This window comes from Microtus ochrogaster, chromosome 8, assembly GCF_000317375.1.
Source record: "Microtus ochrogaster isolate Prairie Vole_2 chromosome 8, MicOch1.0, whole genome shotgun sequence".
In the NCBI taxonomy this organism is placed as follows: domain Eukaryota; kingdom Metazoa; phylum Chordata; class Mammalia; order Rodentia; family Cricetidae; genus Microtus; species Microtus ochrogaster.
In genome coordinates, this window is record NC_022015.1 from 48,760,535 (window position 1) to 48,787,911 (window position 27,377).

Genomic DNA, 27,377 nt, shown 5'->3' on the forward strand with positions numbered 1-27,377 from the left:
AGAGCAAAACCAAGTTCAGCAGATTGATGTGGCTATTGACTTTCTTCCTGTCCTTACTATTAGGGTTTCAGAGATGTTCTTCCAACTGAAAGAGATGAATGAAAAAGTATCTTTTATAAAGGACTCGCTACTATCCTTGGACAGCCAGGTGGGCCACCTCCAGGACCTCTCTGCCCTGACCGTCGATACCCTGAAGGTCCTTTCCGCTGTGGACACCTTGCAGGAAGATGAGGTTCTTCTGGCCAACAGAAAGCATTCCGCTTGTAGAAAACGTCCCCACAGCTGGACCAATGTCATCTGCACAGATGTTCTCAGCAGCACGGGAAGCTGTGGGAAGAAGAAATTTCAGTGCTACAGCATGCCCCCTTCTTTGCTGCGGAGTCTTGCCAGAAGCCAGCTTCCCCCAAGAGTGCAGACGGGAGCTTTGCTAGAGATTACACACGGTAAGGGAGAGGCCTCATGCGTAAGAGAAGACCAGGAGGAACAAGAAATGGACCCAATTGCTTCCGGGGTGTCCCAGGTCAGACAAGCACGCTCTAAGTATGGTCAGTTTCTCCTGGTCCCGTCTTCTGGAAAACAAGTTCCTTTCTCTTTTGAAAGGCCCCCACCTCTTTTCAGATCATCTGAAGAAGCCAACATAGATGACCTGGCACTGGAACATGTATGCCAACATGATATCACCATCCATCTGCCTGTGCAGACCTCTGCTGCCTCCCACCAGGCATTGGTAGCAGAACACAAGGAGCCACATGAGGCAGCTACACAGATGTCAGATGAACATGACAAGGCCGAAGAAGATCCACTCAGGCTTAGTGGCCTACCTGCTCCCTTGACAATGACCTCGCTTCCTTCCCGAGCCATCAGCATGCAAGCCGACGGTGGATACGTGAACTGGGCCTTTTCTGAAAGTGATGAAACCGATGTGTTCAGTTTCAAAAAAAAGTGGAAAACTTGCTTGCCATCTACGTGCAGCAGGGAAGAATGCCCCCTCCAGAGAGAAGGCAGGTTGGGACAGGATAATTCAAGAACATCGTCCCAGAGTAGTGAGCGCTCAGTAGAGGCAGGACCGTGGGCCCAGCCAAGAAGGTCTTTTTGCATCAGTCCTCTCTGTAGAAACAGACCTCTCATCAGGAGCCATAGCTTTAGATTGCACAAGGAGGAGAAGCTGAGGAAGATCTGGAAGAACAACAGTAAGGAGCAAATGCTTTCAATTTATTTTTATTTTTCTCACTCATGAGATCTCTTATTTTTTATTTTTAAAACTTTTCATGCCACATATCTTGGATGTATTCTCTTTCCTCTCCCAGCTCCTCCCCGACTTTCCCTTCTTTCCCCACAACTTCATGCTCTCTCTCTCTCTCTCTCTCTCTCTCTCTCTCTCTCTCTCTCTCTCTCTCTCTCTCCAAACAAACAGAAAGAACAACAACAACAACAACAAAAAAAAAACCCCAAACCAAAAGCAAGCCTGAAACAGAACAAAACACAGAAGAACCATGGAGTTGTTTGTGTTACTCCCTGGGGCTTGCCTTGCCTGGGGTTCGGTTGATTTATCCAGTGTCACTACATTGGAGAAAAGGGATTCTTCCCTCATCTCTTGGCATCTGTCACTTGCAGTAGGTCCTTGATTAGGGGTGGAACTTAGGGTCTACCTCCCCTTCTTACTGGCATTTTTGTCTTGCATGAACGCTGGCAAGTCTTGTACCCGCTGTCCCAGGCCATGGGAGTTCCTATGTGCGGTAACCCTGCTTTGTCCGGAAGTACCGCCTCCTCCGAGTTATCCATCATCTCTATCACAGTCTTTCTAGCCACCTTTCTCGTTTCCTCCTTGATTCCCGAATCGTGAGGGGTGAGGGGTGATAAAGATCCATTTATGGCTGGTGAGGAGGAAACATTTTTAAAAGTGTGGTCATTAGCATTGCTACTCTTCTGCAAATGCCTGTGGTTGTTAAGGGTGGTATCGTTCTTCTCATTACCCCAGTCCTCTCTTTAAAACAGAATTGTCTCCGTACACAGCCTCCAGCATTCACATGCACACTATTTCCCTGCCAGGCCACGCAAGAGCCTCAGAGACAGGCTCAACATGGATCAAAACAAAACTCCTAACCAAGAACAGAAGCCTGTCAAAGAAGAAGAAGAAGACGATGACTCAGGGACTCCAGGTGCCAGTAAGTATTCCTCCCTTTTACTTTAGGGTTTGAATAACTGAGTCAGTTGACATCTCCCCTTGGCTCCTGTTGTGGACACACAGTAACATTGTATCAGGAGGAGTAAAGACATCTATCTTGACTTGCTTATCTGCTCACAAGCTGAAAGCCGTTTAGATTGTTTCTGATTTGGGTTAGTCCAAGAGAGCCTGAGGGAGCACTCGTCTAAAAGTCCTTCTGTGAATATTGTTTAATTCACATTAAATGCCAGCATCCTGTGACATTGTTGATGATGTCACTCCATGACTTTCGGGGACCATCTTTGGTTTGTGAGTCTATCAGCTGTTCTGCTTCTGCATCTGTGTGCATGAGGCTCAGTCTTGATCCAGGCACATTGGTGGCTCTGGAGTGAACGTCCTGTGAGGTTAGTGAGTATTGACTCAAGTTCTTAGGAGCCCTTCCATGAGTTCGTCTGGACTCACCTGTCTGGGTCCTTCATAGAATGCAGTAATTGATTTGTTTGCTTACTGTGACGTAAACTCCCGCTGTGTGTTCTAGTCTTTTGTTGGATGTTTTTTGTGAACCCCCTTTCCCACTGGCATCTTGCCCTTTTGCTGTCATGACTGTTGTCAGAGGTGCACAGATTTGTTTTTAAAACATTTTTATCAAATATTTGACTTTTTCCTTCTGTAGCTAAAGGTTGCTCTTCCCCCAGAACCCAAGCTATCACTAAGACGTTGTCTCTTGTTTTCTGCTACGATTTCTACACTTTTCATCTCTACATTAGCTCTAGGGCCCATTTTAAGGTACTTTTTGTATATGGGGATAGGAAAGGATTGAATTTTCTCTCCTGTGTAAATATCAAAAAATTCTATCATTTTTTTTTGGTAAAATTGTGACTTTTTTTTTATTGAATTACCTTAACATTTGTCAAAAGCTAATTGCCTATACAGACCCACAGTATGCGTGGCTCTATTTCTGTCTATCTCCATGCCAATACTAAATCCATCTCGACTACCGAAACTTTATAAGTTGTGAAATCATGCATAAAAGAAATCCTTCGTTTTTCAAGAAATGATTTGGCTATTTTATGTTCTTTGCATTTATATATAAATTTAGTTTCAGATTTCAGTTTTTACACAGAAGCCTTCTGGGATTTGGAACAGAATTGCTCTGAATCTGCATGCCAGTTGTGGGAGATTGACATCTTATCCACAACTACGTGTCTGATTCATTGGAAGTGATGTGTGTCTAGCTTTAGGTCATTTTGACATCAGTAATTCTTTGTAGTTTTCAGCACTCATGTCTTGAATATCTCTGGTTACATGTGTATCTAACATTGAAAATACATATCAAAGTTTTTAAATTTGTTGTGATTGGAGTTACTTTAAAATAGTAAATCTCCTTCTTTTTTCTCTTTCTCTCTCTGTGTGTATGTATGTGTGTGTGGAGCCTTGGTCTTATATTTCACAATTTTGCCAAACTCACTTTTGCTTTTGAAAGTTTTTGATAATATTTTATATAAGTGATGGTATTGACGATGGATTTTTAATTACTCATTTTCAATCTGGATCTATTTTATACTTTTTCTGCCTGATTACACTGGCTGGAACACTGAGTACTGTGTTAAATAGAAGCCATGAAAGCAGGCATCTTTCCACGTTTTCTTTGAACTATAATGGAGGCCGAACACAACGTCTTTGTTTTTCTTTTATTGCTCCTGGTAGAAAGTACTTTGTCTTTCATCATTAAATAGGATATTTGTCCATTTTGTTGTGCACCAAATTAGATGGTTTTTCTTCTTTACCTTGTTAATTGATTTTAAAATGTTAGAGTTAACATTTTGAGCATTAAACCTGCATTACTGGGATAAATGCCATTTGTCCACTTATGTACTCTTACAAATGATATTAATTTTGCTAGTCCTTTTGCACCTGTGTTCCTGGGGCATTGTCTTCAGTTCCTTTATTGTTGTAACTTTGGTTTGGGTAACAGGGTTATCCCAAAATAATTGGCTACATTGGGTATATGTCTTCAGTTTTCTTTGTGAGTTTGTAAAAAGTTGATAACCTTTCAACATTATATACTCAGTTAAATTATCCAATAAACCCATCTTTTTGGTAAAGTTTTTAACTACATATTAAGCATCTGTAATAGTCATAGGGCTCTTTAGATTATCAGATTGTTAAATGGTCTTTGACTGTTTCTGAATTTAAAGACTATCTATTTTGTTTAATGTAAGTGGAGACTGCTTGTTTGTTTCCCAGTCAGCCAGACCCAAATAATCACAAAAAACCCATATTAATTACAACACTGTTTGGCCAATATCTTAGGCATATTCCTAGCTAGCTCTTACATCTTAAATTAACACACTTCTATTATTTTATATTTTACCACAAAGCTTGTGGTTTGTTACCTCTTGCTTCTTGGGAAACTCCATGGTGGCTGCCTTTTTTTGGCAGCTACATGCCATCTCCCTGACTCTGCCTACTCTTTCTATATATCTCTTCCAGCCTGGTTATATTCTTCCCTGCCATAGGCCAAAGCAGCTTTATTCATTAACCAATAAAAGTAACACATAGACAGAAGGACATCCTGTATCATCATCCCTTTTCTGTCTAATTAAAATGAAAGGTTTTAGTTTTACCATAGTAAAATTACATATAACATAACAATTATCAAGCAAGAATCACAGTTACAATATTTCTTTGTGAGTCTAAAATTTCATATCTAATTTATCTTTTATCAAAACTAAGGAAAACTGCAACTATGACTATTTGTCTTAACTCCATCAAAGACTCCAGAAGGATATACTATTATCTAAGTAAACAAGAAGTACATTGTAAGCAACTTCCAAAGTTCTAGAAATGACAGAGGCATCTTGCTGTCTTGACAGTCACCCAGAGTTCTTCTGTAATATGTAGGCATCCATCTTCAACTTATAAGCCCATAGTATTTTGCAGACTTTTCCATGAATTAGGAAATTTGAAAAACTGTTTTGCCTATATTGACAGTTTTCAGTTACTTCTGTGTCCTGCAGAATGTCTGGCAGTTTTCCCTGTGAAGCAGGAACCCTGGAAAACCATCCATCTTTTGAAAGTTTAGCAGTCATTTTTTTTTGTGGGTCCTGAATATCCAGTTCATACAGCATACCATCAAGCAGTCCAGGCAAGAACAGTTTCTTGATCAAATGGCTAGCCTTGTCAAATTAAATACAAATTTCATAACAAGTTTCTTCGATGTCCATCTACTTCTCTGAAGTAACTGTTGTTGCCAAAAGCAAACACGTCTAACTATTGAGAAATGATGAAGTTCTTAAAACATTTTAAATGCCATATTCTATAGGTCTTTGAAGCATTAAAGACTATCTATCTAACTGAAATATATCTATATATATTTAGAAAACCTAACTGACATGACTACAAGTTTGACAATTACGAATGACTATTAATCTGTAATTTTAATTATATATTACATTTTAAAATGAGTTGCACAAATATAATATTGTAAATAAGAGTAGAAATATACATATAACAAAACTGACCCTAAATTTGTATCAATAAACCAAGATTCATACCAATGCAAAATATTCATCTCTAAATCATGTCCCTCTTTAAATGAAAACAAACATTTTTAAATAATCATTTTGAAAATTTAGCCATAGTTTTCTCCAAACTGCTTCCGGTTTTTTATTGGGTGAAGTATTTTTAGGGTTCATGGAGACCTTTCAGGGGGTCTTGTTCCATCAAATCACATTAGCCTGAAAGAAATCCATAGGTTCCCATCCTCTGTGAAAACAAAAAGAGAACCTCTTTTCTGAAGTAACATATTCTTAGACTCAAATTCTGAAGTCAAGATACCTTTAAAATATACATGTTGGTTTAGCTTAGCAGCCCATACAATGAAATGTCTCTCTGTACTTAGCTATTCATAGTCAAAAAATTCAAAGAAAACACGATAATATGCATAATCCATACTCTATGTATTTTCCATCTTTACATGGCTTATTTCTTTTTCACTCCCTTTACTTCTTTAATCTATGACTGTCTGTATTCTTTTATGTTACTTTTACTGTCTCTTCAACTTTTAGTTTTTAAAACCATCTATACTCTTTTTCTTCTCTCTACCAAGGCTATGTACATTTTTTTCAAACACACTATGATCTATTCAGAGATTTATTTCTGTCCAAATCTGTCTTTATTGCATACCTGTAATCATTTTCGGACCAGAAGCATTTTTAAAATAGTAAGCAGCTTGGTTGCAGTAGCTCTGGATTCTGGCTTCACCTCTTTTAGCCTTTCAATATGTTGTAAGGACATTTACCACCAGTTCTACAAGCCATGCTCACTGCCCTAGCTCCAGGGACACAGCTGATCTATGTTACCCTTAATCAACATATAGCACTCTGCTCACAAACCCTAAATGCTCTGTAGAAGGACCTTCCAGAAGAGCCAGAGCCATTCATTGCTGCAGTACAAACCAGGAAGCTGTTCTTAAAGGAGCCATGCCTCTGCTTGTGGTCTGCAAGTAGAACCTATCTGAAAAAAATGTGGCTACCAAGAAGCTGCATTTGGCTCCAGTTTTTGTGGGTCTAGAAGCTTCTTTTTTCTTAAGCATTTTAGGTCTTATGTGGATTCATGCCCCAGACTGTGGGTACCATTTTGTAAACAGAGACTGCTTGTTTGTTTCCCAGCCACCCAGACCCAAATAATCACAAAAAATTATTTTAATTACAACACTGTTTGGCCAATAGCTTAGGCATATTCCTAGCTAGCTCTTACATTTTAAATGAACCAATTTCTAATATTTTATATTTTACCATGACACTTGTTGTTTGTTACCTCTTGCTTCTTGGGCAACTGCAACCCTATGGTGTCTGCTTCCTTTGGCAGCTATATGGCATCTCCCTGACTCTGCCTACTCTCTCTGTATGTTTTTTCCAGCCTGGTTATATTCGTTCATGCCATAGGCTAAAGCATTTTATTCATTAATCAATAAAAGCAACACATATACAGAAGGACATTCCACATCAGTTTAATGTTTCCTGTTCATCTCTGCTTCTGGTAACTTGGGTCATCTCTTCCTTTCTTTTGGTTAGTTGGGCCAAAAGTTTGTGTATCTTATTAGTTGGCTTAGTGTTATTTATAATAGCCCTTCCTCCTGTAACCCCTCTCTCCAGCTCTGTCTCTGAGACAGGGTATCACTATGTAGTTCTGGCTGGCCTGCAACTCATACTCCTCTCACCAAGGTATCCCAGGAGCTGTGATAACAGGTGTGTGAGGTGTACCTGCCTTGTTTTAATATTTTCTTGTTACACCTATAGTGATTCCATCTCTTGCATTCTGATCATTTGAAATTTTAATTTTCTTTCTCTGTTTCATGACCAGTGTGGCTGTAGGATTTTATCTGTTTAATTAATTTTTTTCTTTTGGAAAAACCAACTCAATTTTATGACTTTTTCCTGAATTCAATTCTATTTCCTTTGTTCAGTTTACTTTGGGTTTGACTTGATTTTTCTCTTTCTAGTTTATGTTAAAAAGTTTGGTTAATGATTTGGGAATTTCCAGTATTTAGAAAGAATATTTTAATTTATTCACTGACAGTTTCATACATGTAAATATTTTGCCTTTTATTTTTGAATACAGGCATTCAGGCATATGTAGTCAAGTCCTACAAACTCTGGTGTTGTTTTCATGTTAGTCCAGGGAATCTTTTAAACACACTGTCAGAATGACTCCATCTAATTTCGCAAGACATCACTTTTATGGTCCGCATATGCTGTTTAATTTTCTTTTTCATTTACACATATTTTTTTCTGAATAAACTGATACTTAAAAAATACTCAGTTCTCTTTGTTATAGTAATAAGAAGCAGTTGAAGACTTTTAACTACTTATTTGTTATGGGTCTGTTTAAGTTCCCGATCATTTATTATTGGTTTAGCATAAGTGGTTTGCATGAGTCTAGAAATTTGTTGATTTTTCCATTTTCTACTTAATGGAGTACAAGTTTTTAAAGCATTCTTTTACAATAGTCTTAATGTTTTTGTTGTCTGTTGTAATATTTTCCTGATCATCTTTGTTTTGATTAATTTGGGTTTTCTCTTTCTTTTGGTGAGTTGGGCAAAGGGTCTGTCAATCTTAAATACTTTCTCAAAGAGCCAGCTCTTAGATTCATTGATTTTTTTGTATTGTTTTCTTTGTTTCTTTTTCATTAATTTTTGCTCTGATTTTAATTTTCTCTTCCCATCTACTGTGTTTGGTTTGTTCTGTTTTTCCAAATTCTTAAGTTGTATCATTAAGCCATGTGTTTCTGTGTTTAAATTTTTTCGATGTGAGTGCTTTGGAGCTATAGCTTTTCATGTTTAGACAGCTTCTACTGTGTCACAGAGACTTTTGTTGTATGTGTGTTTTGTTTTCATTTTCATTTAGTACCAGGAATCTCCTAATTTCTTTCTCATTTCATCTTGGATCCATTCATCTTTCAGTAATGTGTTGTTTAATCTTCATGAGTTTGTGTAATTACTGGGGATTCATTGGGTGTTGGTTTTAAGCTTTATTGCATCATATTCAGAAAAAAATAAATGGAATTATTTCAATTTTATGAATTTGTTAAGATTTGTTTTGTATCTCAGATTGGGTCAGTGGAGGTGCACATCTTTAATCCTAGCACTTGGGAGGCAGAGTCAAGTGGAACTCAGTGAGTTGGAGGCCAGCCTGGTCTACAAAGAGAGTTCCAGGACAACAAGGACTGCTACACAGAGAAACCCTGTCTTGAAACAAAACAAACCAAAAACCAAAACAAACAAAAACAAAAACAAAACAACAACAACCAATCCCCCCTCCCACCACCAGAAAAACCTCAAAGATTTGTTTTGTATTTCATTATGTGGTCTATTTTAGAGATGATTCCATGGGCTGTTGAGTAGAATATTTATTTTTTATTCTTTGGGTTGAATCTTCTTTAAATATCTACTAAGTCCATTTGATGCACATTATCATTTAATTATGATGTTTCTTCCCTTATTTTATTTATTTTGTTTTGTTTTGTCCAGATAGCTTATCTACTGGATAAAGTAGGGTACTGAAATTATCCTCTGTTATTAAACTGGAGTTTATTTCCATTTTCAAATCCAGTATAATGCTTTTATGAAATTGAGCTCATCAGAGTTTGGGGCATATATGTTTAAGATCACAATATTATCTTGGTTAATTGTTCATTTGACTAAAATTTCTGTTCTGATTTGTTTTAGTTTGGTTTTGATTTTGTTAGATACTAGGATAGTGACAGATGCTTTCTTCTTGATCTCATTTGCTTAGAATACTTCTTTTCATCCTTCGACTTTAAGATGTTACCTGTTTTGAAGGTAAACTGAGTTCCTTGTAGAAAACAGACAGATGAATTTTGCTTCTTAATCCATTCCACTAATCTTAGGTGAATAGGGAGTTGAAGCTACTGATATTTACATTTATTACTGAAAGGTTGATTGATATAATTTTATTATTGTTATTATTGCTATCTGTGTTGTTAGTCCTATTTTGTGTTATAGTAATTATAGCTTTGTTCTTTTTCTATACTCTTTTGAATGCTTATTCCTGTCTTCATCCTGGAGTAGGGCTTCTAGAATTTTTTGTAGGGCTGGTTTGGTGGACATGAATTCTTTTAGTATCTTTGTATCTTGGAAAGTTTTGCTTTCTCCAATTATGGCAGATAGTTTGGCTGGTGCAGTGTTCTATGCTGACATCTGTGATCTTTTAGAACTTGAAGTACTTTATTCCCCACTCCTCATCAAAGAGACTTTTTTTGAAGTAGACTGAAAGCCATAACTGGTCAAAATGCATAGAAAATTGACCATGAGCTGCCCAGCCCCAGCTGACAGATAATCACCAACAACGTAATCCTAACACCTGAGGTTTAGGGAATATTTTGGAAGAGGGGGCAGAAAGGTTGTAAGAACCAAATGATCAAGGTATCTGTTGTGAGATAGTGTCTTCTGTATATTGCATCTACGAAATCTCAAAAACAATGTTGCCTAAACAAGACCTGCACAATGACATCAGATAGGCCAATGTGGATGGAGAATATCTCACAAGACCCTAGATGAAGAGGAACAGACAATTAATGGCTACTAGGAAAAGAATAATCAGTCTTTTCCAGGGACAAGTCTTCAATAAGTAATCCAACTGGTTATTCTGTAACAGATATATATGAGTCCATATGAATGGACTCAGCATGTTGTATATATATGTATATATATATATGTATATATACATATATATATGTATATATACATATACATATATATATGTATATATACATATATATATGTCATGAGTTTGAGAGGAGTTGGAGGCTTTCAAGGAGTTGGAGGTTGGAAATGATGTAAATACAGTACTCCTGTGTAAACACCTTGCTACCAATTAAGTTAAAAGGGAGCAGAAGCAAAAAGACAAGATGGAGACAATTATATAGAGTCAGTTAGGAGAGGGTTAGCTTGAGAAGGAAGGCTACTATCTCAGAAGATGCCATGACCTGTTGGAATACTGTGGGGCAAGCATTTAAGGAGATTTGTTTTTAGAATATTTCAAATGGTCTGAGTTCAGTTAGGTTTCACCTGAGTTCAAGTACTCAAAATTTCATTCATGTATTGCTTTGAAATTTACCGTCTTGCCTGTCGTCTCTTCCTGGGAAAGGTGTAAGATCGTCATGGTATACCAGCCACCTATCACTTCAGTGCTGGAGACAGTGAAGGATGGAAATAGCAAACTATTTTCTAAGTCCACACAGGTTCTAATGGGGCAGAATTCCAATGCAAGTATTTTGAGTTGAAACCCTTTCCCTTCTCTATATAAGCAGATTTTGCAATATGGTTTCTGATCAGCAGCATGAGTTTCCCCTGGGAACGCATTAGATATCTGAGTCTAATCTCTCCCCTAGACCTTCTGACGAGAAACCCCGAGGGTGCAGGCCAGTGACCATTCCTGAGCCCAAAGTGGTTCTGATGCTTATTCAGGTTGCACACCACATTCTGGTTCTTCACCATGACCTCAAAGAGAATGCACACAGATGTGTGTATACTGCTAACCTGAGTGATGGGGTTTGTAAGTGTTCCAAGTAATTCAAAATGTAGCCAGGGCTAATCACTGCCTTCCACTGTGTGCTACTATCAACATAATGTAAAATTTTGTCAGATTAATGTCATGGCGTTCTTACATGTGACTGTCTCTCCAGGTGATTACAGTCAATACCTGCTATCAAAGTGACTCATTGAATTCAGAGACAGGAGAAGCAAACATCACTGAACAGTATGGCAAAAACTGGCTCTCCGTGTCCAACTTCAGCCAGATAAGTATGTTCTTGTATAGTCTTGGACCCCAACATCTGGCTGAACCCTCTAAGACACCTAGGACAGTGGTTCTCAACCCATGGTTCCCGAATCTTTGGGGGTGTTGAACAACACTTTCTTAGGGGGTCACATATCAGATATCCCACATATCAGATATTTGCATTATGATTCATAACTAGCAAAATTATAGTTATGAAGTAGCAACAGAATAATTTTATGGTTGGGAGTCACCACAACATGAGGAAGTGCATTAAAGGGTTGCAGCATTAGGAAGGTTGACACTGATCAAGAGTGTGGACTTTAGACCATAGGTGGTTTCTGATTTTCTTTTGTTTAGAGATGAGCTAAGGAGATGGTAAAAGCCTCTAAGGAAAACAGTTCTTTGTTGCTTGTAATGCTTATAGAAGAGACAAAATTTCATTTACTTAAAGGAATTGCTATCAGGATACAGAAAAGAAATACTAAAATTTAGATAATTTTTATATTCAAAGAGTTTCCCCCCAATTGGGGTCTTTCAGTTTGACTTACAGGGAGGGGAGTTTGCTTAATTTTCAGAATCCTTAAAGCTTGTGCAATACTGGTAAGAATCAGCAGGTCAGCCATTGTTGCTAATTTACTGTGGCCCACATGGGATGTTTATATATGGATGCTTGTCCTTTACACTCAAAGAGCTATGTGGGGAAGAGCCCCAAACAAGACAAGGCATGAAAAATAGGGTGAGATGAGGAAGATTATGAACAGAAACACTTACAAATGCAGATTCGAATTTTGTGCACTGGAAGTACTTTTGAAAAAGAAGGCACAGGCACATACTGCAGGATCCTGTACTTCTTCATAAACCTTCCTCACTCAGGTACTCTGTGGTCCTCAACTAAGTAGGACATTTTCACAGCAACTCCAACCCCTTGCACTCCCCAAGAGACACTGGGCAAAGTCTACAGACATGTTTTATTGTCACAATCAAAGGGGGTGCTCTTGGTACTTGGCGAGAAGAGGCCAGGGATGCTATGAGGCATCTTGTGACATATGCTACAGATTTCAGGACAAAACATCAATGCCAAAGTGGGTGAACCTGTTTTGTATTTAAAATACAGAACCCATTATGAAGCCAGTGTGAATCAAGTAGGCACAAAGGTAGAAATTAAATGGGAACTGGGTGGTGGTGGCACATGCCTTTAATCCCAGCACTCAGGGAGGCAGAGGCAGGCAGATCTCTGTGAGTTTGAGGCCAGCCTGGTCTACTGAGTGAGTTCCAGGACAGACAGTGATACACAAGGAAACTCTGTCTTGAAAAAAACCAATAAGAAAAGCAAAAAAGAAGAAACTAAGTGGGAACGACATTGATTTACAAGTATGGCTCAGGAGCTGAATTGCCTTGCCTTAACTCACCGTTTCCTGGAAACTGGACATTTACATTTGTCAAACCCATGCATAAAACACGACTCCAGCTGGGCTGATGCCTCCCTGACAACAACATGAGCATGAAGGAGGCTGAGGCCAGAAGACTGTGTCTTCCAGGCCAGTCTGGGCTGGACAGTGACAACTTTCATGACAGTCAAAATGGGAACAAGGCAGTAAGCAAGCAATGTAAAAACCCTGACATCAGTCTCGGATGAATCATAGTTATATAATGTAGTGTGTATTTTACAGATACCTTAACCTGTGTTTAGTTTTTAATTTTTAGGCTCTATTAATTTTAGAGAGTGGGCTCACGATGATATTTCTGTACGTGTGTATAGCCTGCTTCCTTCATACTCACTTTGGCTCCCTTCTCTCGCCACCACCACCTCTCCGGCTGGCTCCCTTTCAATAGTTCCCCTCCTACTTTAATGCTCTTTAAAATCCAGAGTCCACAGATGAGAAAATACACAGATAGTTGTCCTACCCTGCCTGCCTTGTTTTGCAGACTATTATGACTTCTGTCTGTGTTTCCCAAATGACATTGTTTTCTTCTTTATGCTGAGTGAAACTCCATGGTACCCACCTTAGATCATAGTATGTCATTTTAAATATGTGTGTTCCTTCCCGTGAGACTCAGACAGAACTCTATGTGTCAGGAGGGTGTAGCGAGGCATTTTGTCCAAAGACAGAAAGTCTAAGGGAAACTGGCTGACCCCAGGGCCAGCAGATCTGGTGAGGCCTGGCGTCATCCTTGCAACACATCTTGAATTGAGAAGCTTTGTTTTTTTTTTTTTTTTGAAACACCTTACAAAATAATTGAAAATTAAGGAAATAAAATTTGGGGAGTGGCAAGCTTCTTCCTCTCCCTCTCTGAATCAGGGTCTCCCGTAGCCCAGGTTGGCTTCAAAGATAATGTGTAGCTGAGGATAATCTTGACCTCTGATCCTTCTGCCTCTAACTCCTAGGTAATACATAGGTTTCAGCTATGTATTACCCTGCATTGCGTGTGCAGTGCTGGGGACTGAACTCAGGGCCCATGCATACTAGGGGCACTCTATAGGGGACTGAAGAACCCATGTATGCTAGGCATTCTGTCCAGGGGATAGAACTCAGAACCATGCATTCTAGGCTCTTTGTGGGTGATAGAACTCAGGGCTCATGTGTTTTAGGCTCTCTGTGGGGGACTGAACTCAGGGCCCTTGTATTCTAGGCTCTCCATCAACTCTACCAACCCCAGTTCTCAGGTAGTTCCTATTATACAGTCACAAAATTTCTAAGAAAACTATGAAAAGATAAAACATGTTTTTCTATAAATTTTTGTTTTAATGATAATACAGTTTTGCCATTGAAATTATATTTATTGTAATTTTTATCATATGCCAGTAACTTCCTTTGTACTTCTTATGTACATTTTATGGTGCAAAATCACATGGGAAAATATGATCATTATTTCTTACATTTGTTACAGCTCAGCTCTGTAGATATCAGGTGTAACAGTGAAATAACATCTCTCATTATCATTTCTAAGAAAAGTATAAAAATTAAGCCTAATAGATAGTTTTCGCTTTCCTCTCTCTTTTGTTGTTTTTGTACTTTTTTGTTTGGTGCCCTTATGAAGGAAGGATTACTAATTTATAACAAAACTTTCATATATTTTAAAGTATGGTAATAGAATGCAGAAGATGGCAAATGTGAAAAACTGTTGGATGTGTTTTCTAGATAAAAAAACCATCATGGATTATCTAATTCCTGACTTTGATAGAGAAGTCAAAGCTAGGGTAGGTGTGATGGCTCGGTGTGTAAGGCGCTCATTGTAGAAGCCTGAGGATGGGAGTTCAATCTCTAGCATCTATGCAAAAGTGGAAGGAGAGAAGGGGGTCTACGGAGATGTCCTCTGACCTCCAAGTGCAAGAGCCATGTGTGCATGCCTTGCAAGAATGGTGAGCGCAACTAGAGAAGACTGGAAACAGAATATACAGTTTTCAATCCCAAGGGAAAAAAAAAGGAAAAATGAAACTTGGTGAAACTTTCTAAAAATAGAGAAAACTATATCTAAGTTTAAATAAATGTACTGTGTCCAGATTTTTCTATTTGAGAAATGTGATTTGAATGTAACACATTTCAACCAATTTTCTAATTTTTCTTCTTCTTTTAAAAACAAGGTTTAGAACCTTATATATATCAGAAAATGAAAATGAAGGAAATTGAGCAGCATGCCGCACGAGCCAGCGACTACCTGAAGTGTTGTCGAGAGGTAAAAATATTTTGAAAGTCTTTTAAGAATTTGTGCACGCGCCACTTCGTTTGACTCTGCTGACTTTTCCTGTCACAGTCCATAAATGGCCTCTGTTTTTACTGGCCTTGGATTGAAATCCTTGGGGCCTGTGTGTTCAGGTCGGTCCTTGCTTCGTTTTCTAATAGCCTTTGTTCTCTTTCTCGTGCAGTTTGCTTAGCACAAGAGAAAGAACTCACTTTTTTTCAGATGTGTGAACGTGGTCATACGCAAGAGAAACAGGTTTTCTCCAGCATGCTTTTCAGAGGCAGATCTAGGACAACCGTGGGGGGAATTAATGTAAGACAGCTGATCTAAGAAGAAACTTTTACCAGTTGGCACCCTTCCAGGATAGAAGGATTGGTTCTGGAGACAATGAATTCCTCGTGGGATTAGTCTAGCATAGGCTATGGGAGTGTGTTCAGACCCAGGAAGGGGACTAAAGCATTGCAGAGTGCAGGCGCCTCTGTGTTCCTCTAGTACCCAGATAGCCAGTTTTGCATGCGGCTTTTCGACTACCTCCAAATAGGTGTCTTGTCCTACTGCCGTCTTCCCATGCGGCATGTGCCACAGAGTAACCCAAGGAAACTAATTTTGGCCTTGGTTTGAATAGCTGACCTTGGGAACTATAAACCCTACCTATATAAATATCCCCAGGAGTTCTTGTAGCAATCTAAAGGAATTAGAAAGTGCTCGCTTGAGGATGGTTGTGAGCAGCACCTGTGTTCACATCCCAATGCCATCGTTTCCATCTGTCCCACTAAAGCTGGATGGGTCAGGTAGCCTGTGAGGGTCTTTAACGATCTCCATGAGATGCTACTGTTACAAGATTGTCCGTAGTATCCAACCAAGAGACCTCGCAGGAAAATGCCTACTGCAATGCCTGAAGTGTACTGTGTCTCAAGAAATATGGCTTGGATAAACAGGAAATAGGATGAGGTAAATCCGGGGTAATGCTCCTCCCCATCGCCATCGCCATTGCCTAGAACTGTTGTGTACTTATGACAGGGATGCTATGATGTAATGGTCGATGTTACTAAATACCTAGCAAAAAGAAACCCATGGGGCCAAACAGAGGCTGTTTTTGGCTGTTTGTGAGCGTGCAGGCAGGCATGGGCCTGGAAGGCCCAACTGGATGTAGGAGTAGCAGAGGGTTGCTGTAGCTGGATGCTCGTTCACATATCTACAGAGCAGGGTGCAGAAAGGGAATGCTTTCTCATCTCTGTTTTCAAGTCAGTTTGGAGCCCCGGGCCCATGGCATGGTGCCACCCTCCTTCAGAGTGTGTCTTCCCACCTCAGTTAATCCTCTCTGGAAACATCCTCACAGTAACAGCCAGAGGAGTACCTCATTGTCTTAGTCAGCTTTCTATTGCTGTAATGAAACACCATTACCACAGCAACTCTTATACACATTTGGTTGGGGTGGCTCACTTAAAGGTTCAGAGGTTCAGTCTATTATCACCATAATGGGGAGCATGGTGGCAGGCAGTTAGATATGGTGCTGGAGCTGAGAGTGCTACATCTTGACCAGAAGGCAAAAGGAAGTCAACTGACTCACTGGGCAGTTTTCTGAGCATAGGAAACCTCAAAGCCTCCCCCACAATGACTCACTTCCTCCAACAAGGATATACCCACTCCAACAAAGCCACACCTCCTAATAGTGCCACTCCCTATGAGATTATGGGGGCCAGTTATATTCAAACTACCACATTCCACTCGTTGGTCTCCATAAGCTTGTAACAATATCGTGATGCAAAATACATTTAGTCTAATTTCAAAAGTCCCCATAGTCTATCATAGTCTCCTGTTTTAAAGTCTGAAGTTCAAAGTCTCTTCTGAGATTCATGCAATCTCTTAACTGTAACCCCCTGTAAAAAAAATCAAAATAAAAAAAGAAAACACATGTTTCCAATATATAGTGGTATAGGATGTACATTACCATTCTAAAGTTCAGGGAAGGGAGCACAGCAAAGAAATACTGGACCAAAGCAAGACTGAAATCAGCTGGGCAAACTTCAAACTCTATATCTCCATGTCTGATGTCAAGAAGCTCTTCAGATCTCCATCTGTTGAGCTCTGTTGATGGAAACACACTTCTTTCTCTTGGGCTGGCTCCACTCCCTGTTAGCAGTTCTTCTCAGCAGGTATGTCATGACTGGCATCTCTCACATCCTGGGTTCTCCAAGGCAATCCAGGCTTCAACTTTACATCTTCACACAATGGCCTCTCTACTAGGTCTCCATTCAGAGACACCCCTGACACACGCCTGGCCTCAGTGGCTTTATTTCATAATTCATTTCTTCTATCCTTAACTCTGAACCCAGAGTCATGTAGCCAAAGCTGCCAAGTTCTGTGCTTGATGGGATTGGAACATGATCCCCTCTTTCAAATACATCTTCACCAGCTTTCTGTCTTTCACTGTCTAAGCTTACCTGTTCTGAAACTTGTTATATAGTCCAGACTAGCCTCAAACTAGACATCTGCCAGCTTCTACCTTCCCAGTGTATGCTCCTCAACACCTGGATCTAAGCATTTTTTTTAAAGTTCCTTTTCACAAATTGGAACCGGAGCTGGGTGGGATCTTGCCAAGGGGTCACCACTCCCTTTATTTCATTTCTTAACCCGTTTATCTCCTTGAACACATAATTTATCTCTATTACACTTCCTGTTGCTCTTTTTCTCCTCAAAATTTTTATTTTGCAATTTATTCTGCTCAGCTTGCTTCTCTTCATTATAAATCTTCATTACAGTTACTACTAAAAAAACATGGCAGAGTCTATATTAGGCTGTTTTGAGATTTCCTCTGCCAATTGGAATTAACCCAAAATTCTTTACTTTATCCTCAGGTAGATTCTTCAGACAAAGGCAAAAAAGACAGTTACTTTGTTCACCAAAATATGACAGGAATGATCTTTAGGCAGCACACTAAAATTCTCCGCCCACCCCCGAAACCTCTTGTGTCAGTCTTCCGTTGTTCAAATAATTCTTAGCACCACTGTCTTCTATGCTCTTAATAGTATGGTCCATTCAGCAGTACTTAAAACATTTCACCACTGCTTTCTAAACCCAAAGTACCAAAGTTCAAATCCCTCCAAACAAACACACGGTCAGGCCTATCATAGCATTACCCCACTTCTGGTACCAACTTCTGACTTAGTTCGGTTTCTATGCTTCCAAGAGGCACCTTAACCGCAGCAACTCATAAGGAAAACATTTAATTGGGATGGCTCACTTACAGTTTCAAAAGTTCAGTCTATTATCATCATGACAGGTAGCATGGTGGCGGGCAGGCAGATGTGATGTTGGAGCTGAGAGTGTTGTATCTTGACCAGAAGGCAACAGGAAGCTGACACACTAGGCAGTATTCTGAGCACAAGAAACCTCAAAGTCTGCCCCCACAATGACTTGCTTCCTCCAACAAGGCCATACCCACTCAAACAAAGCCACACCTCCTAATAGTGTGTAATCACTCCCTATGGGGCCTGATTACATTCAAACTACCAGATTCATTAATGCCCTATGTGGTTTTTTAACATGTTAAGTTGATAAAATTATCCATTGTATGTGCCAAGTAGGACCTCCATTACTACTTTCAGACAATTAGCTGATTAATCTCTATTTCTGTAAAAATTTTCATATGTTGCATTTTCCTTTCAGTGTCTCTAAAAAAGTAATTTCATTCAGTTAAAGCCATCAGCTATGGGGCTCCCCCGATGACATGTTGACATTATGCATCATTCTAGCTTGTGTTTCCTTTGTCAACTTAAAGAGAGATACTGAGCCAGTCAGAGGAAGAGCGTGCTTTACTGATGGCCCGCTAAAAGGATGGGGTGGGTGTGCTGGTTGCATTCATAATGTCCGTTCCCTTATGCTCAGGACCCACATGAAGACCCTTCATGGAGTCCCAGGAACACCAACCTCAGCAGGAGTTTTCTGTGAGTATTTCTGTGTCGCTTTTAACAAGAGCTTCTGGATCCTTTCCTCCAAAGATAAGGAGCAAAAGTTTAGTTTGGTCAGAGTAGGAAGAAAAAAGTGCATGCGTGGTGACATTATTTTTCTTATTTTAGCAATAATGGAAAAAATATTCCCCAAGTTTTCCAGTGTCTAGTAGGAGTTCCTCACCCAAGTCCCTTTAAGAATAAAATGTATACTTTGACAGTCGATGAAAAATTTCTTTGTAAACTCAACAAAAATAGTGAAAAAGAAACAGATGGAATACCAAATAGAAAAAAATTCCTTTGTAGTATCAAAAAGTTCACGCATGAATTGATTGTTATATCTTTTCAGATAGTAAGGTTGTGAAATGTTTACAGTGTAAAATACATGGGTTTTCTCTTAAAACTAAAAGCCTGAAGGCCTGTTTAAATTTATTTTATATTTTTAGAATGTATATAAATAAATTACGTATCTATTTTTATTTTATATATTTTCCCTGCATATATTTAAGCTAACGTGTGTGCAGTATTCATGGAGGCTAGCTGGGATTTCTTGGATCTGGAGTTATGGACAGTTATTATCGACGAGGTGGATACTTGGAACGGAGACTAAGTCTTCTGCAAGAGCAACAAGTGCTCTTAACCACCACGCTTCACTCCAGGCCTTGTTCGCTAGATTTCAAAACCCATTGTCCCCAGTGTGTTCCTTTTACAGATGGGGTTGGTCTTTGTTTCCTCATTTTCGGTGGCATTCCAATTGTCAAGGCATCCACTCTGACAAGGATTGAGAGTGAGATGGGAAGGAGAGAATCTGGCAGTAGAATTGAGTATATTCCTGAATTTGGTTTATTAGGAGAAATAGAATTTGAATCTCAACCAAGTAAAAATGATTCCATTTATTTTAAAAGTATTTTTTTTTCAAGAGACATGGTCTCATGATGTTGCCAGGCTGGCATAAACTCCTGGGCTCAAGTGATCTTCCTGTCTCAGTATCCCAAGTAGCTAGCATTGCTGGTGTTTGGCTCTGTGCTGATGTGATGGTTCCACTTCAGCTGTAGGGTGTGTGTGTGTGTGTGTGTGTGTGTGTGTGTGTGTGTGTATGTGTGCTTTCCTCCTTACAGCATCAGTCATCTACAAAGTCATGGGGGTAGAGGGAAACCTCCCTGTGGGAAGACCATTTGATGTAAAGAAAGTAAAAGATGACTTTTAGTTGTGATCCTCAGCTCTGTTGACATGGCCTTTCTTGGGAACTGCCACCACAGCCCCATGTAAGCCTGCTTCTAGACCTAAAGGATACATGACTTTCTTCTCCCAAAGGTTCAGTAGTTTGTGCTCATGCAGGGTGGTGGGTTATTGCAGCATGAAATTAAACAATAATTGTAATTGTACTTTCCTCCCCAAGGACCTTAAATACTGGAGATATTCTTTGGATGCATGTTTTCAGACTTGCCCGTGGCCACTTGTGCACTTGAGCAGGACAAGGAACAATTTAAAGAGAGCTAATTCCAGCCTGTGAACATTTAGGGGCCACGTGGGCTAATGAAACTGATTTGTGGTCTTGTCCAGAGCCATTCTCAGACTCATTTGTAGGCAGCTGCTTTGCATAGTTCAGGCACCCTTTCGTTTAATTGATCCAGAACAACACAAACACAGTTAAATCTTATATATGTTATGTGATCACACAGCTAATTAAAACCACTAATACCACCATTTCTCAATTAGCTTGGGGCATAGATAATAAGTGATTTACATGCCTTACTGGCATTATTTTGTATGTGTTGTGAAAATAATTGTATGGCTACAAACTTCTCTATTGGTAAAATAGGGATAAGATGGAGCAGAGAATTTCATACACATATGTGAAATATATATTATATAAGATATAATAAAATGTAAATATACTCTTTATTGCTGTTTCAGATAATTTTTCAGTGTTTTGGAAATTAAAAGATTTAAAGCGGCATTTTCTAAATCATTTTATTTCCCCCCAAACAGAACAAGAAGCTCAACTGAAATTGACAGTAAGTTTTTATATTTAAACATTAATTTTTAATTTCATTGATGATGGAATTCATTGTCCTGTTATGAATTTTATAGTTCTTGACTTTTATTCTCTCTGTGATTTTTTTTGTGATTGTTGTTGCTTTTGAGATACATACAAAGTAGAAAATTCAGTAGAAAAATAGAGATAACCCAGATAAACCAAGACTGATGTGAGCTCTTATGTTTTTGTTTTGTTTTATTTTGGTGATTCTGAGGCTCGAGTCTAGGACGCTGTGCACTCTAGGCAAGCACCTTACCCACTGAGCTACATCCCCAGCTTGAGATTCTTTGAGTAACCTGTTTCCACTGTAACGTCCCTGTTGTTTCTCTGCATGAGAGCAGACCCACTGAACTCATTTTGACTCTGCAACAATTAATAGTGTCATATTTTACAGACATAGAGTCAATTACATGCTTGCACATGGAAGTTTCCTTTGAAATAATTTCCAGGATGCTGCACCACAAATGTCTGAATAGGGCCTGGTCACAAGGCCAGCTACTCTCCGTGTGTTCTTGCTCTTTCTCTGACTGAGAGTACTGGGCAGTCTGGCATATGGTCCATCGGTGCTCAGTAAATATGTGTTAAATAAATACCACTAAGGTCCTGAAGCTCCTTAGATGCTGAAGTCTAAACTGAAACCAATCAGATGACTGCGATCTTCCATCGTCCAGTTAGCATTAGGGAAATCCATAAACCTTGGTATGCCATGGTTTATTATCAATTAGCAAACTGTATGGTAAGAGTTGCATGATTTTTTCTTGAGTCCACCGCATTTACCTTTCTGAAGGGTGAGCACCTTCTCCTAGTCCCTTCTCATGCCTAGCGTGACCCATAGTGGGAGCTAAAAGTCTGCGTTACTGACTGAATTCAGAAATGGAAGCCTTTTCTGCCGACCATAGGTCTCAGCATGCCCCCTCAAAGGACGCTTGTTCCCTTTGTTATGTGGCAGCAGGAGCCAGAGCGCTCTGTAAACGTAGGCTCACTTGGCTGCTTACTCTAGTAGGTGCAAAGCATTGGCTGTTGTGAGACTGAAGTTTCTCCCCTTTAATTTTGATTTTCATGGAACAGCGAAATTGTTTCAAAGGATTTCTCTGGAGCCTTATGATTTAGGTCTGGAACAGAAAGAAAAGTGAGAGTTTAACATTGGAGGGGGCGTTCCCTACATAGGGTCCTGGTATAGCTTAGCAAATGGCACGCTGCGATACTAGCCACCCCCTCCTATGTGTCTGGCATATACTTAATGTTTTGTCGTTAGTTTCAGTCAATGAGCTAGCATGCTAATAAGTTGGCATTAATATTGTCTTTGCACGGGTAGGTGCATCTTGGCAAGGAGCTCAGAGGACCATGCTTCTGGGATGTCATGATAGGCAGCTGTGTGCCTTCTCTAACCCAGATGTGTAATTGGTTCAAAGGAAATACATCTTTGAGGCTAATATTACCTGTCTTTCTTCAATTCCCTCTATAAATATGCTTGGAGATATTGCACTGATGATTGGAAGCTGTCAGGATACCATGAACAATAATGAGTTAAAGGGTATTTATTGGGTGAGCTTTTCTGAATAGCGAGCAGCTATTCTGATGAAGCCATTTAATAGAAACTTTGAAGGCAGTGTACAAACATGTATTTATCTGCAGCCAAGTAATTAAAGTGCCAATCATTTCTATGATTTCAGAGATCTCGGCCTCCTTAAAGAGCCCTCAAGAGCCTCACCACCATTATTCAGGTAGGAAGCAGGTGTACAGATGGGTCATCTGAGCTAAATGTGTGTGATTCTGCCTTGTAAACACGAACATCCATCAACTCCACATTATCAATACAGCTCCCAATTCAGAAAATCGTTAACTCTGACAGTTAGAACAATTAGATTTCCCAACCATGGCCCTGACTCAGAAAAACAAATTGTTGGGATTGAAGAGAATTCACATACAAGAAGTTTTGAAAGAGAAGATACCTTTGGTGCCTAAAATTTCCTTGCAAGCTCAGTGCTGGCCAAAATTCAAATATCTTAGCGTTTTGAGCAATGTCCCTTGTACTGTGCCCTTTTTATTGCCATGCTGGGGTTTGAACCCAGAGCCTTGCTGGACAAGTATCTCTCCCTGAGCTATACCCTAGTCTGATCTGAATGTTTCGGATCGGGAAACGGGCAGACTTGAAAGTCCTCAGTGAACTTGAAGGTTCCCTCGGCAGGCACAACCACTGAATAGATGCCACCTCTCACGGCATTAAGGCCAACAAACATGCCTTGCAGAGATGCCATTAAACAGAGATGTCAAGGGGCTCGACTCTGTTACTGAGCCAGGCTTCACAGCCCTTCAACTGTCTTTCTTTCAGAGGGGGAACGATTGTCCTTTCCCTCTGGGAGGGACAGTCTGCCAAATGGCTAGCCGAGAATTAAGAGGCAGATACTTTGAGATGCAAAGCAGCCTAGAGCAGCTGGACTTGTGCCCTGGTGTGGTTTCTCAGTGGTCACTGCTCTCGGTGGGTGAGCTAACGCGAGGAGAAGGCTTTCACAGAGTCTAGCACTCTGTGAGCAAGACCTTGCAGGCACTTCAATGACCAGTTTTATTATATGAAGGTCATTTGTTTAGGGTTTCATTATAGACTGTCTCATCCTGAATTCTCCTCTGTGGTGAATAATGGTTCTGTGGACTCCAGCCTTCTCTTCCTAGGCTCCTATGACTGGGTCCTAAGCTCAGCTGTAATCTGTTATTTGGACTCTAACTGTGAGCCTTAGAGAGTCTCTGGTGAGGAATACTGTAACTCAGATGCACTGCACTCTGATCTGTTAGGCTCTGGCTCTTGACAGGAAAATGCAGATCACTTGCTTCTAATTAAAATTAGTGTTCCATTCTCTCTGGGAAAAAGAAGGCCAGCTCTGCAAAACCGACAGTAGGTGTCCCCACAGACCACTGTGCGCTGGGTTTGCTTTGGGAAAAAGGAAAACAGAGAATATGGAACATAGATTAAATCCATTGAAAAGAACGACTTAAGTATTATTTGAGTTAGTGTCTAATTGGTTATTTGGGAGAGTGAGAAGATAGCCCCTTCTTAGAAACATGTTACATAATCTCATGTAAAATTTCCCGAGAATAAGATATGCTCACTGTTTAAGGCATATTTTATATTTAAAACTATTATTTATAATGGTTTTACTAATGGAGAAAATAAAATGTTTGAAATGAAACATTTTGGAATTTATGTGTACTTTGGTATGTGGGGGCTTCCTGTAAGTTTAATCATTGATGTAGAACTAAAGTAGTCAATCCGTTTTTGTTTGTAGCCATTGAAAGGAATAATTTAATGAGGCTTTCTCAGACCATCCCGTTTACACCAATCCAGCTGTTCGGTGAGTAATATCCCCCTCCCTTCTTGAGGTTAGGCGAGGGTGGAGTGAATGCTGGCACACAACAGAAAGAAAAAACAAAAACAAAAAAAACAAGAAACAAAAACACAATGTTGCTTCACTTGACTCACAGATTTCATTTTGGCCATATGGTCAACTAAGGAGATTCGTTTCCCAAAGTAGAAATTCTTGTTAACTACTGTGGCCAGCATTTGGGGTCAGCCGCTGATACCGTGGGGATGAGACCTACAGGGGTCAGCAGTTGGGAAAGCAGTGTGCTGCCGCAGCTGGCGGTCAGTGATTCTAGGCTGGACACACACAGGGTAGAAAAGAGCAAACCAACCTTGTATAATGGACAGAGAAGAAAGCGCTACATGGCAGTGTGCAGAAAGCTGACAGGCCTGGGAAGAGAAGCCCTTTGTTGTCTTACAGCTGTTTGGTTTGTTGCATGAACATGGATTGCTCTTTCTTCGAACTGCAAATGTAGTTTTGTAAAAGCTGGAGCGGTAAAGAAAAACCAAGGGTACGGGAGTTTTTCTGCCTCGCAGGATAAAGCAGGAGCAATTGACAGAAGAACAAAGGTGCCTATGCTGCCCGCCATCTTCATTCTCTTCACACTGTTCCAATGGGGAGAGCCCAGGTTGGCTTCTGATTGCTTATGCAGAGGCCTCCTCCTTCCCCTTGGCTCCAGGTCTCATTTTGCAAATCAATAGCTCTTCTCTAAAGCCTCCAGGAATTAGGACCCCAGAGAGCTCCTCAGTGGCATTCACTTGGGCATCAAGAGTAAACATTTGAGAATATACCACATGTTCTTCAGATAAGCTTATTGATAAGGAATTAGGAAGAAGGATGAGGGGATAGATGGCTTCCCTTCTGGTAACTCAATACAATGTTCACAGAGAGCAGACAAACAAAGAGCAGCAGCAGCAACAACAACAAATGGATATTTGAAGCAAAGTGTAAGAAAACAATGTGTTACAAAGTTGAGGGGAACTCTGTGGGGCTCTTTACTCCTCTCATGCAGCTATAACACTGTAAAGGTCAAGTCTGGCAATGACCCCTTCTTGCTCTCTAAGCTCAGAGTGGGTGCTGTGTTGCACTTGAGCAGTGTGTTGTGTCTAAAGTCCTTTGAAGTGGGGTTGAGTCTGTTTCTGAGATCCTAGTTTGCTGCAACCCTGATAACATATGTGATCTGTACTTCAGACCACTGAAACAATTGTTATCTTTCCCTTTTACCAAGAGAGAGTTTCAGTAATTTGCTAATGAGTGCAAAAGAAAATAGTAGAGACTCAGACCTTAGTACTGAGTGATTCCCACTGGGTAAAACCCTGCATTATTAGTGAGGTCAAATTGCACTTCATGGAGCAAGCGCAACAAGCAAAACCACTCCCAGAAAACAAAATCCATCATGTCCTTCATGTATAAAGCAAAGATACATATATAGCTCACAAAGAGTACACAGCGTATTTAATATTGTATGGAGGGCAGTAATAAAAGTGGTTGCTCTTTATAAAATTGACTAACTCCAGGTTAAACTGTCTCTAGAGATAGATTTGTCTTGAGCAGGTGTCATAGCATGTGCCTATAATCTCATCACTCAGGAGGCTAAGGCAGGAGGATCAGAAATTTGGAGCTAGTCTGGGGTATGTAATGATTGCTAGTTCAGTCTTAGTTATTAAGCAAACCATGTCTCCAATAAAAAGTCTATCAGTGGCTGAAAGGTGGTGGCACATGCCTTTAATCCCAGCACTTGGGAGGCAGATGCCTGCGGATCTCTGAGTTCGAGGCCAGCCTGGCCTACAAGAGCTAGTTCCGGGACAGGCTCCAAAGCTACAGAGAAACCCTGCCTTGAACCCGCCCCCCGCTCCCCCCCCTCCCAAAAAAAGAAAAGTATAACAGTGGCAACATATCGATGCTGTTCTAATATTGTTTTTGTCTAATTTGTTTATAATAAGCACAACTTAATTTTTATATGCTATTTGATGCATTGTTCTTCCTCTCCCTCCCCACCGTCATCAGACGACAAGTCAGATCCATTTGTACCCTGACCATTTTTGGCTCCTGCTAGTTGCATCCTCTGATCACAGCGACAATTGAACTGCTCCTGAGTTGATCTTCAGGGCACCAGTCACACCCCAGACCTGCTGTTTTATTGAACTGGCTATCCCTTCTTATTGCAGCAGGAGAAGAGGTGACCATCTACAGGCTTGAAGAGAGTTCCCCTCTGACTCTCGATAAGAGCATGTCCTCTTGGTCCCAGCATGGGAGAGCTGCCATGATCCAGGTGCTGTCCCAAGAGGAAATGGATGGGGGCCTCCGCAAAGCCATGCGAGTCATCAGCACGTGGTCTGAGGATGAAGTTCTCAAGCCTGGGCAGGTTTTCATTGTGAAGTCCTTTCTCCCGGAGGTTGTACAAACGTGGTATAAAATCTTTCAGGAGAGTACTGTGCTTCATCTTTGCCTGAGGGTAGGTCTGAAGTTGAGAGACCCAGAGCCCAGATGAACAAAATAGAAGTGTAGAAGTCTGGCTACATCCTCACCTAAGATGGGTTTTCTTCAACCAAAGGGAGGTTGTTAGGGTTTAAAGGTGGTGGCAGTGTTTTATTATTTTTGTTCTGTAGGACATTTGCTTTTGAGGTATAGAGTACTAGAAGTTAAATAATGTTAAACATTGGGCAGTTGGGATCTGTTTGATCTTTAATAAGCAGAGTAAGTGAGTAAACCAATATTTTTTTTGAGAATTTCATTACAACATTTTCACCTCTTTCTTCTTCTCCAACACCTCCTTTGTTCCCCCATTCTCTCCCAAATTCTTTACCTCTTTTCCTATGATTATTATGGATAATTGATATTGGTCTCTCTCTCTCTCTCTCTCTCTCTCTCTCTCTCTCT

At 40.1% G+C, this 27,377-nt stretch overlaps 1 protein-coding gene across 1 annotated transcript in view; it reads left to right on the forward strand.

Annotated features, from left to right (window-relative positions):
- Positions 1-27,377, forward strand: part of Trpm6 (transient receptor potential cation channel subfamily M member 6) — a 114,006-nt gene that overhangs the window by 68,339 nt on the left and 18,290 nt on the right. Inside the window, exons 26-34 of the mRNA XM_005352237.2 lie at positions 64-1,190; positions 2,050-2,165; positions 11,375-11,492; positions 15,053-15,144; positions 19,039-19,097; positions 21,093-21,118; positions 22,815-22,865; positions 24,423-24,488; positions 26,666-26,952. Of these exons, the coding sequence (XP_005352294.1) occupies positions 64-1,190; positions 2,050-2,165; positions 11,375-11,492; positions 15,053-15,144; positions 19,039-19,097; positions 21,093-21,118; positions 22,815-22,865; positions 24,423-24,488; positions 26,666-26,952 (1,942 nt within the window). The remainder of the gene's footprint in view (positions 1-63; positions 1,191-2,049; positions 2,166-11,374; positions 11,493-15,052; positions 15,145-19,038; positions 19,098-21,092; positions 21,119-22,814; positions 22,866-24,422; positions 24,489-26,665; positions 26,953-27,377) is intronic.